The sequence below is a fragment of the Macaca fascicularis genome, chromosome 1 (genome assembly GCF_037993035.2).
Source record: "Macaca fascicularis isolate 582-1 chromosome 1, T2T-MFA8v1.1".
NCBI classification, from domain to species: domain Eukaryota; kingdom Metazoa; phylum Chordata; class Mammalia; order Primates; family Cercopithecidae; genus Macaca; species Macaca fascicularis.
Genome location: NC_088375.1, coordinates 85,610,126 through 85,629,708, shown reverse-complemented (window position 1 = coordinate 85,629,708; position 19,583 = coordinate 85,610,126). Strand labels below are relative to the sequence as shown.

The following is a 19,583-nucleotide window of genomic DNA, read 5'->3' as shown; positions in this document are numbered from 1 at the left end:
TTTCCATGGTGTATATGTGCCACATTTTCTTGATCCAGTCTAACACTGATGGACATTTGGGTTGGTTCCAAGTCTTTGCCATTGTGAATAGTGCCACAATAAACATACATGTGCATGTGTCTTTATAGTAGAATGCTTTATAATCCTTTGGGTATTATACCCAGTAATGGGATTGCTGAGTCAAATGGTACTTCTAGTTCTAGATCCTTGAGGAATCACCACATGGTCTTCCACAATGGTTGAACTAATTTATACTGTCACCAACAGTGTAAAAGCATTTCTATTTCTCCACATCCTCTCCAGCATCTGTTGTTTCCTGACTTTTTAATGATCACCATTCTAACTGGCGTGAGATGGTATCTCATTGTGGTTTTGATTTACATTTCTTTAATGACCAATGATGATAAGCTTTTTTTCATATGTTTGTTGACTGCACAAATATCTTCTTTTGAAAAGTGTCTGTTCATATCCTTTGCCCACTTTTTGATGGGGTTTTTTGTTTTTTTCTTGTAAATTTGTCTTAAGTTCTTATAAATTTGTTTTAAGTTCTGGATATTAGCCCTTTGTCAGATGGATAGATTGGAAAAATTTTCTCCCATTCTGTGGGTTGCCTGTTCACTCTGATGATAGTTTGTTTTGCTGTGAAGAAGCTCTTTAGTTTAATTAGATCCCATTTGTCAATTTTGGCTTTTGTTGCCATTGCTTTTGGTGTTTTAGTCATGAAGTCTTTGCTCATGCCTGTGTCCTGAATGGTATTCCGTAGGTTTTATTCTAGGGTTTTTATGGTTTTAGGTCTTACATTTAAATCTTTAATCCATCTTGAGTTAATTTTTGTATAAGGTTTAAGGAAGGGGTCCAGTTGCAGTTTTCTGCATATGGCTAGCCAGTTTTCCCAATACCATTTATTAAATAGGGAATCCTTTCCTCATTGCTTGTTTTTGTCAGGTTTGTGAAAGATCAGATCATTGCAGATGTGTGGTGTTATTTCTGAGGATTGTGTTCTGTTCCATTGGTCTATATATCTGTTTTGGTACCAGTACCATACTGTTTTGGTTACTGTAGCCTTGTAGTATAGTTTGAAGTCAGGTCGTGTGATGCCTCCGGCTTTGTTCTTTTTGCTTAAGACCTTTGTCTTGGCTCTATGGGCTCTTTCCTGGTTTCATATGACATTTAAAGTAGTTTTTTCTAATTCTGTGAAGAAAGTCAATGATAGCTTAATGGGAATAGCATTGAATTTATAAATTACTTTGGGCACTATGGCTATTTTCACAATATTGATTCTTCCTATCCATGAGCATGGAATGTTTTTCCATTTGTTTGTGTCCTCTCTTATTTCCTTGAGCAGTGGTTAGTAGTTCTCCTTGAAGAGGTCCTTCATATCCCTTGTAAGTTGTATTCCTAGGTATTTTATTCTTTTTGTAGCAGTTGTGAATGGGAATTTGCTCTTGATTTGACTCTCTATTTTTGGTGTATAGGAATGTTTGTGATTTTTGCACATTGATTTTGCATCCTGAGACTTTGCTGAAGTTGCTTAAGGAGTTTTGGGCTTAAGGAGTTTTTGGGCTGAGATGATGGGGTTTTCTAAATATACAGTCATGTCATCTGCAAATAGAGATAATTTGACTTCCTCTCTTCCTGTTTGAATACACTTTCTTTCTCTTTCCTGATTGCCCTGGGGAGAACTTCCAATACTTTGTTGAATAGGAGTGGTGAGAGAGGCCACCTTTGTCTTGTGCCGATTTTCAAAGGGAATGCTTCCAGCTTTTAGCCATTCAGTGTGATATTGGCTGTGGGTTTGTCATAAATAGCTCTTATTATTTTGAGATGTGTTTCATCAATACCTAGTTTATTGAGTGTTTTTAGCATGAAGGAGTGTTGAATTTTATCAAAGGCTTTTTCTGTATCTGTTGAGATAGTCATGTGATTTTTGTCGTTGGTTCTGTTTATGTGATGGATTATGTTTATTGATTTGCATATGTTGAACCAGCCTTGCATCCCGTGGATGAACCTGACTTGATCGTGGTGGATAAGCTTTTTGATGTGCTGCTAGATTTGGTTTGCCAGTATTTTATTGAGGATATTCACACCGATGTTCATCAGGGATATTGGCTTGAAAGTTTCTTTTTTGTTGTTGTTGTGTCTCTGCCAGGTTTTGGTATCAGGATGATGCTGGCCTCATAAAATGAGTTTGGGAGGAGTCCCTCTTTTTCTATTGTTTGGAACAGTTTCAGAAGTAATAGTACCAGCTCCTCTTGGTAGAATTCAGCTGTGAATCCATCTGGTCCTGGGCTTTTTTTGGGTGGTAGGCTATAAATTACTGCCTCAATTTCAGAACTTATTATTGGTCTATTCAGGGATTTGACTTCTTCCTGGTTTAGTCTTGGGAGGGTGTTTGTGTCTAGGAATTAATCCGTTTTCTAGATTTTCTAGTTTATTTGCATGGAGGTGTTCATAGTATTCTCTGATGGTTTGTATTTCTGTGGGATCAGTGGTGATCTCCTTTTTATCATTTTTTATTGTGTCTATTTGATTCTTCTCTCTTTTCTTCTTTATTAGTGTGACTAGCAGTCTATTTTGTTAATCTTTTCAAAACCCAGCTCCTGGATTCATTGATTTTTTTTTTAAGGTTTTTTTTGTGTCTCTATCTCCTTCAATTTTGCTCTGATATTAGTGATTTCAGTTTTCTGCTAGCTTTTGAATTTGTTTGCCCTTGCTTCTCTAGTTCTTTTAATTGTGATGTTAGGGTTTCAATTTCAGATCTTTCCTGCTTTCTCCTGTGGTCATTTAGTGGTATAAATTTCTCTCTAAACACTGCATTAGCTGTGTCCCAGAGATTCTGGTATGTTGTGTCTTTGTTCTCATTGTTTTCTAATAACTTATTTATTTCTGCCTTAATTTCTTTATTTACCCAGTAGTCATTCAGGAGTAGGTTGTTCAGTTTCCATGTAGTTGTGTGGTTTTGAGTGAGTTTCTTAATCCTGAGTTCTAATTTGATTGCACTGTGGTCTGAGAGACTGTTTGTTATGATTTCCATTATTTTGCATTTGCTGAGGAGCGTTTTACTTATGTGGTTGATTTTAGAATAAGTGCTGTGTGGTGCCGAGAAGAATATATATTCTTTTGATTTGGGGTGGAGAGTTCTGTAGATGTCTATTAAGTTCTTTTGGTCCAGAGCTGAGTTCAAGTCCTGAATATCCTTGTTAATTTTCTGTCTCATTGATCTGTCTAATATTGACAGTGGGGTATTAAAATCTCCCACTGTTTTTGTGTGGGAGTCTAAATCTCTTTGTGGGTCTCTAAGAACTTGCTTTATGAATCTGGGTGCTCCTTTATTGGGGGCATATATATTTAGGATAGTTAGCTTTTCTTATTGCATTGGTCCCTTTACCATTGATGTAATTTCCTTTGTCTTTTTTGATTTTTGTTGGTTTAAAGTCTGTTTTATCAGAGACTAGTATTGTAACCCCTACTTTTTTTGCTTTTCATTTGCTTGGTAAATTTTCCTTCATTCTTTTATTTTGAGCCTATGAGTGCCTTTGCACAGAGATGGGGCTCCTGAATACAGCACACTGATGGATCTTGACTCTTTATCCAATTTGCCAGTCTGTGCCTTTTAATTGGTGCATTTAGCCCATTTACATTTAAGGTTAACATTGTTATGTGTGAATTTGATCCTGTCATTATGATGCTAGCTGGTTATTTTGCCCATTAGTTGATGCAGTTTCTTCATAGTGTCGATGGTGTTTACATTTTGGTTTGTTTTTGCAGTGGCTGGTACCAGTTTTTCGTTTTTATATTTAGTGCTTCCTTCAGGAGCTCTTGTAAGGCAGACCCAGTGGTGACAGAATCCCTTAGCATTTGCTTGTCTGTAAAGGATTTTATTTCTCCTTCACTTGTGAAGCTTAGTTTGGCTGGATATTAAATTCTGGGTTGAAAATTCTTTTCTTTAAGAATGTTGAGTATTGGCTTCCACTGTCTTCTGGCTTGTAGGCTTTCTGCAGAGAGCTCCACTGTTAGTCTGATGGGCTTCCCTTTGTGGGTAACCTGACCTTTGTCTCTGCCTGCCCTTAACATTTTTTCCTTCATTTCAACCTTGGTGAATCTGATGATTATGTGTGTAGGGGTTGTTCTTCTCAAGGAGTATCTTTGTGGTCTCTGTATTTCCTGAAATTGAATGTTGGCCTGTCTTGGTTGGTTGGGGAAGTTCTCCTGGATAATATCTTGAAGTGTGTTTTCCAACTTGGTTTCATTCTCTGCGTCCCTTTCAGGTACACCAGTCAAACATAGGTTTGGCCATTTCACATAGTCCCATATTTCTTGGAGGTTTTATTCATTTCTTTTCCTTCTTTTTTCTCTAATTTTGTCTTCACACTTTATTTTATTAAGTTGATCCTCAATCTCTGATATTCTTTCTTCTGCTTCATTGATTCGGCTATTGATACTTGTGTATGCTTCACAAAGTTCTCATGCTGTGCTTTTCAGCTCCATTAGATCATCTATATTCTTCTCTAAACTGGTTATTCTAGTTAGCAATCCCTCTAACCTTTTTTCAAGGTTCTTAGCTCACTTGCATTGGGTTAGAATAGCTCCTTTAGGAGTTTGTTATTACCAACCTTCGGAAGCCTACTTCTGTCAATTCGTCAAACTCATTGTCCATCCAGTTTTGTTCCCTTGCTGGTGAGCTGTGATGCTTTGGACGAGAAGAGCCATTCTGGTTTTGGAATTTTCAGTGCTGGTTTTTCCTCATCTTTGTGGATTTATTTACCTTTGGTCTTTGCTGTTGGTGACCTTCAGGTGGAGTTTTTGCATGTTTGTTCTTTTTGTTGATGTTGATGCTGTTGCTTTCTTTTTGTTAGTTTTTCTTCTAACAGTCAGGCCCCTTTGCTGTAGGTCTGCTGGAGTTTGCTGGGGGTCCCCTCCAAACCCTTTCTGCCTGTGTATCACCAGCAGAGGCTGCACAACAGCAAAGATTGCTGCCTGCTCCTTCCTCTGGAAGCTTTGTCCCAGAGAGGCACCTGCCAGATGCCAGCTGGAGCTCTTCTGTATGAGGTGTCTGTCAACCCCTGCTGGGAGGTGTCTCCCCATCAGGAGGCACGGGGTTCAGGGACCCACTCTTGGAGGCAGTCTCTCCCTTAGCAGAGCTCGAGCACTGTGCTAGGAGATCTGCTGGTCTCTTCAGAGCTGGCAGGCAGGAACGTTTAAGTCTGCTAAAGTTGTGCCACAGCTGCCCCTTCCCCCAGGTGCTCTGTCCCAGGGAGATGGGAGTTTTATCTATAAACCCCTGACTGGGGCTGCTGCCTTTTTTTCAGAGATGTCCTGCCCAGAGAGGAGGCATCTAGAGAGGCAGTCTGGCTACAGCAGCTTTGTGGTGCTGTGGTGGGCTCCACCCAGTTTGAACTTCCCAAAGGCTTTGTTTACACTGTTAGGGGAAAACCACTATTCAAGCCTCAGTAATGGTGGATGCCCCTCCTCACATCAAGCTCAAGCTCAAGTGTCCCAGGTCTACTTCAGACTGCTGTGCTGGACCTCTCATGCTGGTATTTTTCTCATTCTTCTGCTTTAAGGGAAGGTTTTCCTAGATTGGCTACTTGTAGGTGCAGGAGAGAGTTATTTGTCTCTCAGCTAAGCAAGAAGCACAGCAGTCTGGTGTTTTTGAAGTGCTTTCATGAAGAGATTAAAAAAAAAATGTTAACTTTGAACTTCACTTCCAAATAGAAATCTGAGTCCTTTGACATAAAATGCTGAGTACACTTCACTTTGGGATAGCTTATATTTGAGAAGCTGTTTTCCAAATTTAACGTGTAATATGTAGGTAGATATATAATTTTAGAGAATGGACATCACTATTGGAGATACAAATTTGAGTCTCAGGAGGTTAAAGCTGGTATTTAAAGCCACACTTATGAAGGAGGTCACCTAGGGAATTGATAAGAATCTGAGACGTACAGCACTTAGAATTGTGTATACAGCATCAGAAATCATGAAACTGAGGAGGACCCAGTATAAGGGTATGCAAAGCGGGTGGTCCTGAAGTTGGGAGGAGAAGAAGGGATTTCTGGGTATCACATTTTACCTGCTTAGTTGTGAGGCAAATAATCCTCTCCTGCACCTACAAGTTGCTGATCTAGGAAAACCTTCTCATCTTTAAAGCAGAAGAATGAGAAAAATACCAGCATGAGAGGTCCAGTGTTATAAGAACAAAATAGGTAAAATGAATAGGTAATGCAAATGGCAGGTCAAAAGCGCTTAGTTGAAAAATACAAGACACTAAGTGAATTTTTTTTACTAAATATTTCTACATGAATTTAAAAGGCCAGGCTCAGTGGCTCATGACTGTAATCCCAGCACTTTAGGGGATGGAGTCAGAAAGATCATTTGAGGCCAGGAGTTTGAGATCAGCCTAGTAAGATAGCAAGACCCCATCTCTACAAAAAATCCAGCACCAAAAACCAAGTGTCATAGTGTATGCCTGTAGGCGCATCTATTTGGGAGGCTAAGGTGTGAGGATTGCTTGAGCCCAGGAGATTGAGGTTGTAGTGAATTATGATCTCACCACTGCACTCCAGTTTCGGCAACACAGCAAGACCCTATCTCTCTCTCTGTCTTTTTTTTTTTTTTTAAATTTTATTTTTTAAAAAGCAAGAAAAACAATTTAGCGTTAGATAATCTATTAGTGTAATTAACTCAATAGGAAAAGAATCGACATACTTATAAAAACAGTACCCATTGATTTTTATAAAATCTTATGGCACTAGGATAGAAAGTTATTTACCTTAGCTGGGCACGGTGGCTCACGCCTGTAATCCCAGCACTTTGGGAGGCTGAGGCAGGCGGATCACAAGGTCAAGAGATCGAGACTATCCTGGCCAACATGGTGAAACCCCGTCTCTACTAAAAATATAAAAATTAGCTGGGTGTGGTGGCGGGTGCCTGTAGTAGTTCCAGCTACTCAGTAGGCTGAGGCAGGAGAAACGCTTGAACGTGGGAGGCGAAGGTTGCAGTGAGCTGAGATCACGCCATTACACTCCAACCTGGGTGACAGAGTGAGATGCTGTCTCAAAAAAAAAAAAAAAAGAAAGAAAGTTATTTACCTTTAAATGAGCATCTCATAGGAAATACTTATGTGTGGTTCATATGTACGATTTTTTTTTACTTATTTCAGCTGTCCACATAGTTGATGACATAATTGAGAGGAGCCAAGAAAGTCACAGTAGACATTTGTGGCAAGTTGTAATTACGAAAAGCAAATCATCAGTTGAGAAGGGAGTGGAATCAGGAAAAACATGTAGTTTGACTTCAAACCATGTACCAGAACTGATTAGAAATAATGGAAACTATTCAGGAATGAGATCTGAGGAGTTGAATGTATTTCAGAACATGCTTCTTTCTGGTGATTCTGATGAAATGCAAGCTGGAGTGAGACCTGATGCTTATGATTTAACTGGAACATTTCTCGGAGGTCATGAGCATCTTAGGATCACAAGATTCAAATTGGACTACAGTGTTTTGAATACAGTCGACTGAGGAATGCCTTCAACGTGGAGGCTATATTAACACATAAGAGTGTTTCTATGGGAGAGACCTTTTGTAAATGTAATAAATGTGGGAAAGCCTGTAATGAGTCAGCTCCTATTGCTCAAGAGCTAACTCAGGTAGGGAGGAAAACTTTTGAACGTCATGTATGTGAGAAAATATTCTGTAAGAAGCATAAACTCACTGAACATCAGAAAATACACTCAGGAAAGAAACCTTATAAATATAGTGAATGTGAGAAAGCCTTCATTATCAAATCCTGTCTTACAAAACATCAGAGAACACATACAGAAGAGAAACCCTATGCGTGTGCCATATGTGAGAAATTCTTCTGTCAGATCAAATCCAAGCGTTTATCAGCAAATCCACACACAGGGAAAATCCTGTGAATATAATGAATGTGGAAAAACGTTTTGGCAGCAGTCAGCACTCAGGGTGCATCAGAGAACTCACACAGGGGAAAAACCCTATGAATGTAATGGATGTGGGTTGACCTTCTACCATAAGTCAACCCTCACTATCCATCAAAGAACTCACACAGGTGAGAAGCCATTTGAATGTAAATAATGTAGGAAAAGATTCTGCCGGAAGTCAACCCTCCTGGTACCTCAAAGAACTCACAGAGGTGAACAACCGTATGAATGTAAAGAATGTAGGAAAACTTTCTATGAGAAGGCAAATCTCAATGTACCTCAGAGAACTCACACAGGGAAAAAACCCTATGAATGTAACAAACGTGGATAAACGTTTCATCGCAAGTCATACCTCAGAGTGCATCAGGGTTTTCATACAGGCAAGAAACCCTATGAATGTAACGAATGCGGGAAAACCTTCTATGAGAAAGGAATCCTCACTAGCCATCAGAGAAGTCACACGGGGGAAAAGCCTTATGAATGTAATCAATGTGGAAAACCCTTTGGCTGGAAGTCAAGCCTTAGGTCACATCAGAGTATTCACAGAGGGCAGAAAACCTATGGATGTAAGGTATGGGGTAAAAGCTTCTACCAGAAGTCACACCTCACTTGATGTGAAATAATTCACACTGGGGAAAAACCCTATGAATGTAATGAGTGTGGAAAATCCTTTGGCTGGAAGTCAAAGCTCAGCCAACATCAGAGATCTCACATAGGATAGTAAAACCTATGAAAGTAATGAACGTGGGAAAATATTTTGCCTAAGGTCAGTCATCACTGGACACACAGAACTCACATAGAGAAAACCCTGTGTAATAAATATAGAAAAAACCGTTTGCTTGAAGTCACAGCTTAGCAGACATTAGAGAAGTCACAGAGGAAAGAAATCAGATATTGTTCTTCAAAAAGCATTCCCTTTTATCTAGGACACAGACTTTGTGTACATTTCTGAGCATTTACATGGTTGGGACCATGTAAAACAGAGTTGTATAGGATAATATGGATAGAAGTGATGAATGTTATTTACAGGCTTCACAACAATAGTCTTGATGGTCCTTCCTGATTTATTATGCTTTGTAGGACTGAAGTTCAGCTGACCCCCAGAGTGACCAGGGAGCCGTTAGTTTGGACCTCGTCACTGATTTAAGAAAGGAGGAATTAAATAGTGTAGAGATCTTTCCACCTCCACTCCCAAGAAATTCCCCTTTGTGCTTGAGAGATCAGGTATTTAAAGCACATGTGTGATTTGTTTGCTTTACACTACAGCCCACCCTAGTAATTTGGAAGTTTCTGAGAGAAGTTACTGTCTTCTGGCAAAGCAGTCATTATAGCACCGATGGCATCACCCTTTCCTCAGCCCTGGCCCTGGTCTATGATTCGCACCTGCTAATCAGGCCACATCTTGTCTGAGATCCACCTGTGTTTCTACTCCCACCAAGTGGTGGCACACCTGTTCCAATATCCAGGCTCCCCTGAAGCCCCAGTGGCTCCTCTTCCACCTATGCATAGCGACCTTCAGGGACACAGAATCCAACCCTAGACCTGCAGAGAAGCAGTGGGAGAGGACAGATTTCTGAACTTCCAAAGGAAAGATGGTGGAATTGAACCAGAGAGTCTGTCTTGCTCCCTGTGGATCAGGACCTGATGGATCAAGACTTCTCTTTGTCCATATGACAGTGCTGTGGAATTTCGTTTATTTATTAAATCCTGGATAACCTGCGATATTATGGCAAAAATTAGGAGATTTGAATGTAGACCAAGTGGTTGATATTACTATTAACAACTAACTTTAATATATTAAAGGTATATGTCTTTATATATGATATATATATATAATATATAAACTTTATATATATAATATATAAACTTTATATATATATATATATATAAACCAGATGTCTGTTTATAACAGGTGCACCCTAATGCATGAAGAATTGTCTGTATTTTTGCAAGTTTATTGAAGCAGAAATTAATGTGTTAACCGCCTTTGAATCCATTAAAAAGATGTTTGTTCTTACCCAGTAAACTAATTTGGGTGTCTTCAATGGATTATCTTAGTTGGAAAAACTGCCCTAGTGTATATGATGGGATAAAATAGCAGAGGCAGAGTCATGGGGGTAAACGTACCCCATAATTCTTGAGCCAGTTCATACTCCATGTATCTGATAAATTTTTACCCATACTTTGAAATTCCATTGGTCCCATTTCACCCAAGGTTTACTTAGTTCTTTTATGAGATAGACTTGAACTTTGCTTTTCCTTCCCTGCTTTAGACAAGGAGTTCCACACGAGTTTCTCATAGTTTCCACCACCACTTTTCCTGTTCAAAGGGAAATGCTGGCTGGGTGTGGTGACTTACTCCTGTAATTTCAGTACTTTGGGAGGCTAAGTTGGGAGGATCCCTTGAGGTTGGGAGTTTGAGACCAATCTAACAACATAGTGACTCTGTCTCTACAAAACAAACACACAAACAATTAGGCATGATGGTGCCTGCCTGTAGTCCTAGCTACTCTGGAGGCTGAGGTAGGAGAATCGCTTGAACCCGGGAATTGGAGACTGCAGTGAGCTATGATCACACCAGTATACTCCAGTCTGGACAACAGAGTACGAACCTAGCTGAAAAAAAAAAAAAAAGAAAAAAGAGGGATAGGGAGGGAGGGAGGGAAGGAGGGAGGGAAGGAACTAAAGGAAGGAAGGAAAAATGCTGAGGTGGAGTCATCCAGGTTTATGTGATCTTGACTTTGGTGCAGGTTAGGTTGAGGCTGAGAGGCTTTGTATTTTGTCCTCTTTGATAAGGATTGCTAAAATCTCTCTTGATGGGTCTTAGTGTTCTTTCCACAAAAAGGGAGAGTCTAATACACATTTGGAAGTGTTAAGTCCACCTTGAACATAAAGGAAAAAAGTGCAATTACTTTTCTTCCCCTAAGAAGGTAAAGTGGTCACAGCCAAGAGGAGGAGGCTCAGAGATGACTGTTAGGTGTTTACAACACTAGCCTTGAATTGTAATGTTCAGTGTTCCAGTTTTCATTTCTTTTGTTAAAATTATTTTTATTTGGCTTTTGATACTATTGCAACTAAAATTGTTTCTTTTATGTATTGTTCATTTTTTATGTCAAGAAATACAATTAAATTTGTATACTGATCTTGTATCCTGTTGCCATACTGAACTTTATTCTAAGGTGGTGAATTCCTTATGATTTTCTAAATACAAGATCAGGTCAAGTGCAAATAAAAATAAGTGTACATAATACTGGCCAGGCACAGTGGCTCACACCTGTAATCCCAGCACTTTAGGAGGCCGAGGCAGGTGTATCACTTGAGGCCAGATGTTCAAGACCAGCCTGGCCAACTTCATCTCTACTAAAAATACAAAAATTAGCTGGGCATGGTGGTGTGCACCTGTAGTCCCAGCTACTCAGGAGGCTGAGGCACAAGAATCGCTTGAACCCGGGAGGTTGCAGTGAGCTGAGATCATGCCATTGCATTCCAGCCTGGGTGACACAGTAAGACTCTGTCTCAAAAAAAAAAAAAAAGGATAATAATCCTTTCCAAAATAGATGCATTTTGATTTTGCTTGTTGCCAAATTGTCCTGACTAGCACCTTGATTTTGTACAATGATAACTAGATGTGACAGTGGATATATTGCTTTTTATCTTAGGAAATACTTACATAGGCTTTCACTATTAAGGATGATGTTAGATGTGGGTTTTTCATGTACTCTTTACCAATTTGACTGTATCCTTTTCTATATCTACTTAGCTGAAAGTTTTTATCGTGAAAGAATGTTGAATATTTTCCAACCACAGCTGTGATCCCCCGCCAGTGATCAGGTCCCTGCAAGTCAGAAAGGGAAGGACAGGACCCCAAGCTTGCAACCCCACCACAATCACACAGCACAAGAGATTATAGAAATACCAGTTAGTAAGAGGTATATTTCACCCAGTAGAAGACAAACTACAAAGAAATCAGCCAGTCTTCAAAACTAAGATCAAGATTGATCACAGGATTTCTGAGTGACTTTCTCAGCCAGGAGACTGCCCCTGTTAAAGATTCAGTGGTAGAAGGGAGCAATTAGGAAGTAACAGGTACTGACCATCTACTGGACCCCCAGGGAGCTGATCCAAGAGGATAAAAAGGCTGAGCACCTGTCAGCCGCCACCCAGCACCAGCTGCAGCTGCAGCAGAGGTGAGTGAGGAACCCTTACATGCCATCCCTCCACAGGAATGTGCCCCAAAGAGGTCTCTTCCTCCTGCTCCACATTCTGTGTGTGTGCACACCACTGATGCTGCTTCTTCCCACCCTTCTACCCCATCCCACCCTTCTACCCCATCCCTTCTAACACAGACTGAAGCAGGAACTAGAAAAGTGTAGCTCAAGCCCCTGCCCAAGTCCAGAGCATGCAAGAGGTAAGGATGGCCCAATAGGAGTGAGCAGAGAACTGAGCTCCTGAAGGGGACGAGGCAAGAGGGCAAGGAGGGTCCTCAGAGAATGGTCTGCACGGAGGTATGGTTCTACAGAGACGCAGCCAAGGAAAAGGTGTCGAGGCAGGCTGATGGAGCAGAAAGGTATGGCGAGGGTAGGGAAATACGTGGAGACCCTCAACCCTGATGCTGATCTAATGAAAGTTAGTCCCCAGCCCCTAAGAATTTCTGAGGAGAAACCTAGTGTTGCCCATTGAGCAGGGCCTGATTCCCTCCTAAGCTGGGAAGACACACCGTGCCTTGCCCTTATTCCATGGGGCTGCAGGGAAAAAAGGCAGTATTTTGCCACAACCTACCTCAGCTGAGTCTGTTTGTGGTGGCGTAGGTGTTAAGCACAGTTCCTACATGCAGGCCTCTGAACAGAATGAAATGGCCTGACTGCCTCTTGCCCTGGACAAAGTTATCGCTGCAAGTGCTCAATAAATGCTTACCTGTATTCCAGGTCTCTACACTACTCATTTCTGGGACCCAACAGGCTGTTCTGGGCCCCCCAAGCATAAGGATGCAGTCCTGAGACCCTCTAACAATGGGCCTAGGATGTTTGGATCAGTGATGATTTCTTCCATTCCTGCACAGACTCCCAGTATTATTACTTTTTAAAATAAAATTAGGGAGCTGGGATTCAAAGCCAATCAGGTTTCATGCTGTGGTCCCTTCTGGTTCACTGAGAACATGTAATTTGAGACTGCATGTATTGTGTGTTCTGATGGACACACATGATGTAACAGACACTTGTTAAATGTAGTATGTTAGAAATCCTCAGTGTGCAGGGAGTCATTCAACTAGCTTAGTCATTCAACTAGCTTAGTCATTCAACTAACTTAAATTTGTGTACATTTGAGGCATATTATAAATCCATGGAAATGCATTGACACAATTAAGGTCATGATGTACTCCAAATTCTGTGTTTATGTATCTTGATACATTAAATTAACATCTGAGAGGTATCTTCCCTTGATAGGCTTCCACAGTAGGTAGGCTGGTTACACTATGGAATTGGGGACAGGGTCCCTGGAGATAGTAACTTTTTCCACAGAAAAGTAAGAATGTGGCAAGGATGGAAACTCCTTCAGTCACTCTGGGATATTAGGCAACAAACCTAAAACTTGACCTTTCAGCTTTCTAACTATGATGTGGTGTTAATCATTTCTGTGTTATAAATGAACTGGCAATACGCTACAAAAATATATCAAGTGGAGATTAGAAAATATATAAATGTAATGGCTACTAAGATATATTTAAAAACAATTTCGGCTAACCCATGATTACAAGTAATTTATAGCCTTGGTTTATTCATTATGATACAAGAAAAACATAAATGATTAGTTCAATTGATGAATAAGATGCCTTCATAAAAATTCCAACTACTCATAATTGTAGGAACTCATGAAAACTAGAAATAGAAGGTAGCTTCCGTCATACATATTGGTGAAATGTTTAAAGCATATTTGGCTGGGAACAATTCAAGTATGCCTAGTATATTCAGATACAATAGACCATCATACTTTAAGTTTTAGACTGTGAAATAAAGGTATAAAATTTATGATTATGCAGTTAAAAGAATCTACAGATAATTTGTAGAATGGCTAAATGAGTATAAAAGCTTGCTAAATGTATGTCAGTATTTTAAAAATCAACTTTATGTCTTGATATCAGGGCAGAGGACCCAAATAAATACATTGAGGAATCTACAGTATATTGAAAAAAGAATACAGTATAGCCATGACATTAAAGACAGGTACCTGGTGAGGATAAGCATCTCAGTCAAAGCCTGCCTCACAGGGAAGGGTCACAAGAGGCTGGGCATGGGCTATAGTTTTTCTTTCTTCAGGGTTGTGCTGGCTTGTACTTCCTCTCTCAGATCTGGAACTACCAGTGTGTGCACAGAACACCTCAGATCCAGGGGTGTGTATCCTGTAGTGTAGACCTAACACTGAGATGAATAAATAGACCTGTGGAGTTAAGGAGACAACAGTTATTTAAAAGACCCTTGTCTTTTAGATACTTATAAGTGACAGAAATTGCATTTATTATTGCTGTTGTTGCCTGTGCTTTTGAGGTTATATTCAGAAAATTATTGCCCTGGCCATTGTGTTGCAGCTTTCTGTGCCACCACCCCCCGCCTTTTTTTTTTTTTTTTTTTTTTTTGCTTAGTCATTTTATAGTTTCATGTCTTATTTTTAAGTTTTTAATCCATTTTGAGTTGATTCTTTTTTTAAAAAAATTATTTTTTGAGACAAGTCCTGGCTTTATCACCCAGGATGGAGTGCAGTGGCATAATCTGGGCTCACTGTAACCTCTGCCTCCTGGGCTCAAGAGATTCTGTCATTTTAGCCTCCAGAGTAGCTGGGACTATAGGTGGACACCACCATGCCCAGCCAGAGTTGATTCTTGTGTAAGCATTGACCTAAGGATAGAATTTCTTCTGCATGTGAATGGCCAGTTTTTGTAAGTTGGTTTATTGAAGAAACCGCCCCTCCCCCCCAAACTTATTTTGTGTTCCTTGTAACCTTGTTAAAAATCAGTTGGTTGCAGACATGTTGATTTCTTTCTCTCTCTCTCTTTTTTTTTTTTTTTTTTGAGACAGGATTTCATTCTGTCACCCAGGCTGGGGTGCAGCGGCATGATCTTGGGTCACTGCAACCTCTACCTCCTGGGCTCAAATGATCCTCTTTCCTCAGCCTCCCAAGTAGCTGGGCCTACAGGCATTTACCACCATGCCTGGTTAATTTTTGTATTTTTTTTTTGTAGAGACAGGATTTCTCCATGTTGCCCAGGCTGGACTCCACCTGCCTTGGCCTTTCAAAGTTCTGGGATTATAGGCATGAGCTATCATGCCTGGCCTATGTGGATTTATTTCTATGTAATCTTTTTATTGTGTTGGACATAGTGTTCGTTTTTATTCCAGTACCATGCCATTTTGATCACAATAGCTTTTTTTTTGAGACAGAATCTCGCTCTGTCGCCCAGGCTGGAGTGCAGTGGCGCGATTTCGGCTCACTGCAAGCTCCGCCTCCTGGGTTCACGCCATTCTCCTGCCTCAGCCTCCCGAGTAGCTGGGACTACAGGCGCCCACCACCGCGAGCAGCTAATTTTTTTGTATTTTTAGTAGAGACGGGGTTTCACCGTGTTAGCCAGGATGGTCTCTATCTCCTGACTTCGGGATCCTCCTGCCTCGGCCTTACAAAGTGCTGGGATTACAAGGCGTGGGCCACTGCGCCTGGCCTTGATAGCTTTTTAATATATTTTGAAACATGTAGGATGATGCCTCCAGCTTTGTTCTTTTTGCTTAATGTTGCTTTGGTTATTTTTTATTTGTTTTGGTTTTCTACAAATTTTAGGGCTTTGTTTCTATTTTTTCTACTTTTTCTATTTCTATAATGAGTGGCATTGGAATTTTCATTGGAATTGCATAAAATCTATATATTGTTTTGGGTAGTATGGATATTTTAACAATGCTAATTCTTGCAACCCATGAACATGGGATGTCATTTCATTATTTGTGTCATCTTTAATTTTTAAAATTTATGTTTTATAGAGTTCAACAAGGACATTGTTCATTTTCTTGTTTAAATTTACACGAGTGTTTTTTAATGCTATTGTAAATGGAGTTGTTTTCTTAATTTCTTTTTTAGGTAGCTTGTTGTTAATGTATAGACATGATTAGTTTTGTATTTTGATTTTATGTCATTCATTTTTACTGAATTTGTTTTGTCTTTTAACTCTTGTACAAGAGGAATAATTGTGATACTCACCACTATGAAAACACTAATATTGTGTAATGGTAGAATTTTAATTTTGACCATTTACTTCCTTTTCCTGTGAGTTGTATGCTTTCATATATTTTCATGTTACTAACTATTGTCCTCTTTCTTCAGCTTGAAGAATCCCTTCAGCATTTTTTGCCAGACAAGTCTAGTGGCAATACACTCCCTAACCTTTTATTTTGCTGAGAAAGTTTCTCTCCCCTTCATTTTTGAAATGAAAGATTGTGGAAAATATTATTCTTGATCGGCTTTTTTTTATTTTATTTTTTTTTATTTTGATTATATCATCCCACTCCCACTGATCTTCAAGATTTTTGCAGAAAAATATGCTGTAGCCTTCTAGGAGTTCACTTAAACAACAAGCCACCTTTCTCAATGCTTTCAAATTTTCACTTTGTCTTCATTTTTAACAATTTGACTATGGTACGTCTTGGTTGGGTTGGTCTCTGTGGATTCATCTTATTTGATGTCCTTCAGGCTTCCTGGATGTGGATTTCTATTTACTTTCCCAAGGCTGAGAAGTTTTCTGCCATTATTTCTTTGAATATCTTTACTATCTTTTTCTCTTTCTTCTTTCTATCATATGAATAATGTGTAAGTTTTTCAACTTGATAGCATGCCAAGAGTCCCTTAACCTACCTTTACTCTTTCATTTTAAAAAGTGTTTGCTCTTCAGATTGGATGATTTCCAGTGACCAGTCTTTGAGTTCACTCATCCTGTCTTTGAATTAGTCTGCTGTAAAACATGTCTATTAAAATTTTCAGTTTAGTTATAATATTCTTCAACTCTATAATTTCTCTTTGTACTATTTTTATACTTTCTATCTTTTTTTGTAAAATTCTCAGTTTCTTCTTGCATTGCTCTCCTGATCTTGTTGAACACCTTTGAGACCATTATTTTAATTCCTTGTTGTGTAAATTGCATAGTTTCCTTTCACTAGGGTTGGTTATGGGACATTTTTGTCTTGTTCCTTTTTTGGAACATCCTTTCTTGTTCCTTTATTTTCTTTGACTCTCTGTGTTAGTTTCTGCACATTATATAGGGAAACTTCTCCACCTCTCTTGTCACACTGACATGAGAGAAAACTTTCAGCAGTTTATGTGGTCAGAGATTCTAAGGTACCTTTCATATTTGTGCTTGTCTCTATGTTTGTTGGCTGCCAGGAGAGTAAGATGTATCACATTCTATCATTATCCCCAAGACAGTAATGTTTCTACAATTTCTGCAGTTAAATTCACATGATACCTTGTGATCCTGGGGAGACAGTTGTGGAAAATGAGCCTGTTGTGTGGCTACCTCTGCTTTCTTCTGCTTAGGGAAACTCAAGAATGCAAAGCCAATTCACTGCCAATGATAGGTGATTAAGGCTACAGCCTCTTGGGGGAGCCAAAGAAGTTGTGGCACTTGGTGTGTGGACAAACTACAGAAAGAATAAGTAGAACTAGATTTATCACTGTGGTGAGCTATGAGGGAAGACTCAGAAAGATTTCAGGGTCTTTTCAGGCTGCTAAAGGTCTGCTATTTGCCCCTTTCACCCTGTGATGCAAATTAATTAGAAGCCAGGCCATCAAGTTGCCACTGGAAGAGTTTGTTGTTAATCTCTTCCCAGGAGAAACAGGGAGCTGTGCCTGTTAGCCCCTTCTCTGCACTACCTATGAGGGTTGTAGCCCTTGGAAGTGCTTGCATACCAATTTGATTCCACCCCTTTTTGTGAGACTCACACTTGCCCTGTCTCCTGCACTTTCAGAGTTTGGAGGTTTAGAATATAGTTTCTGAAATGGAAAATGTAAATATTGAAGCACTTAGCACATGTAAAGTACCATCCAGGAGGAACTGGGAGATCTCGAGTTATTAGTGGGGCAAGATGGGGAGTAGGGCTCAAGAAGTGGTGAGCTCCTACTCAGGCTGCCAGAGGTTACTATTTGTTGGCCCCATTATCTTCCTAATGCAGAACAGGTAGAAGCTCATTTGTCAGCATCAGCAAGCTTGAACATCCCTTCTAGGGAGACACTGATACCTATGAGTTTTAAGCCCTTCATTGCCCATATCTTGGGAGATAAAGCCTTTCAAGTACTAGTGTGATCATAGAAAACTGCCATTTTGTTTTGTTTTCTATATAGACTCATGGATCTATAGACTATAGGATCATGGATCTTAGTCTCTTATACTCCCAGAGCTAGATAAATTAAGAGCCGAACCATGGGGAATTTTACAGGTTGGCTCCCATATATATGGTCCATACCCTACATTTCTCAGTGTGTTGCAAGAGTGTTGGGGATTCCTTTCCAATTGTATGTTGTAGTGGCTAGGGCAGGCACTACAGTGCCCAATTGTGTTTTGGTATTTTCTGCTCATGTATGTTTTTTTTCCAGATTTCCACTGCTTGGGAGTCTTAACTTATTTATGACTTTCTCTCAGAGGGAATTGAGCCTGAATAGATGTGTATTCATTGTATTCGTGGGTAGAAGGAGAGTTGGGAGCTTTGTCTTTGGCCATGTGACTGTTGCCTCCTTTTAACATTGACCTTTGAATTGGGTTAACTCATTTGCATTTAGCGTTATTATGATGTGGTTGGATATATATCTGTCTATTGCTCTTAAAGGCCACTTGCAACATACAATTTTTTTACATTTATTTGGATCCATCTGGATTTTGTGCATATTCTGGTTCTTGATCTTTGTCAATTATTATAATGTTAGAGTTTCATAATATACATTAGTGCCAGGTAATGATAGTTATTCCTATTGCTTTTATAATTCACAAATGTCTTGGCTGATTTTATATGTATATTTAACCTTTCAGATGCATTATAGTGTTTTTTGTTTTGATCTCTTCTTCCATAAACAAAGCATGTTGACCTTTTGATGTCATAACAATATATTTATAGATTAATTTTAGGGAAAATGATTATCTTTGAAATGGTGAGTTTTGTTTACCTACACACATAATATCAAGTCTTTTATGTCCCTCTGTAAATTTTCATCTCCTTATTCTATGTATTTCTTTTTAAAATATGCACATATGAAATACCACCTGCATATTACCTCCAGGGGCAACTGGAGATTCTTAATCTCACACCTGTAGGCAGTCAAAAGTTGAAAGTGTGAATCTTATACTTGTTTCCAGTTCACAGGTAAAATAGTGACATATAACTTTGTCCTTGTCTATTTTTTCTCTTTACTATTAACTCTTTTATTTTTTGTTAACTCTTTTCTATTTACTTCCTTTGGTCTCATTTTCATTTAAGCCCTTTTTGTCCTTGGCTCTAGAAGTCATTTACTTTTTTTTTCCATAGGAGAGTGAGTTTAATTCAGTTTCTAATAGTAGTAGGTTATTTTATTGGTAAGTTATGGGCATTTGTTTATTAATAGCTGTTTTAATTAATC

At 39.3% G+C, this 19,583-nt stretch overlaps 1 protein-coding gene across 8 annotated transcripts in view; it reads left to right on the top strand.

Moving 5' to 3' along the window:
• Nucleotides 1-19,583, top strand: part of LOC102126932 (zinc finger protein 717-like) — a 102,276-nt gene that overhangs the window by 22,618 nt on the left and 60,075 nt on the right. For 6 of the 8 annotated variants that reach the window (XM_065542931.2, XM_074038158.1, XM_074038166.1 and 3 more), the window contains one exon: nt 7,163-8,833. The exons of the other annotated variants lie outside the window; for them this stretch is intronic. In XM_065542931.2, the coding sequence (XP_065399003.1) occupies nt 7,163-7,524 (362 nt within the window). In that variant the 3' untranslated portion in view covers nt 7,525-8,833. Of the gene's footprint in view, nt 1-7,162; nt 8,834-19,583 lie in introns of those variants that run through there. 8 annotated transcript variants of the gene reach the window in all.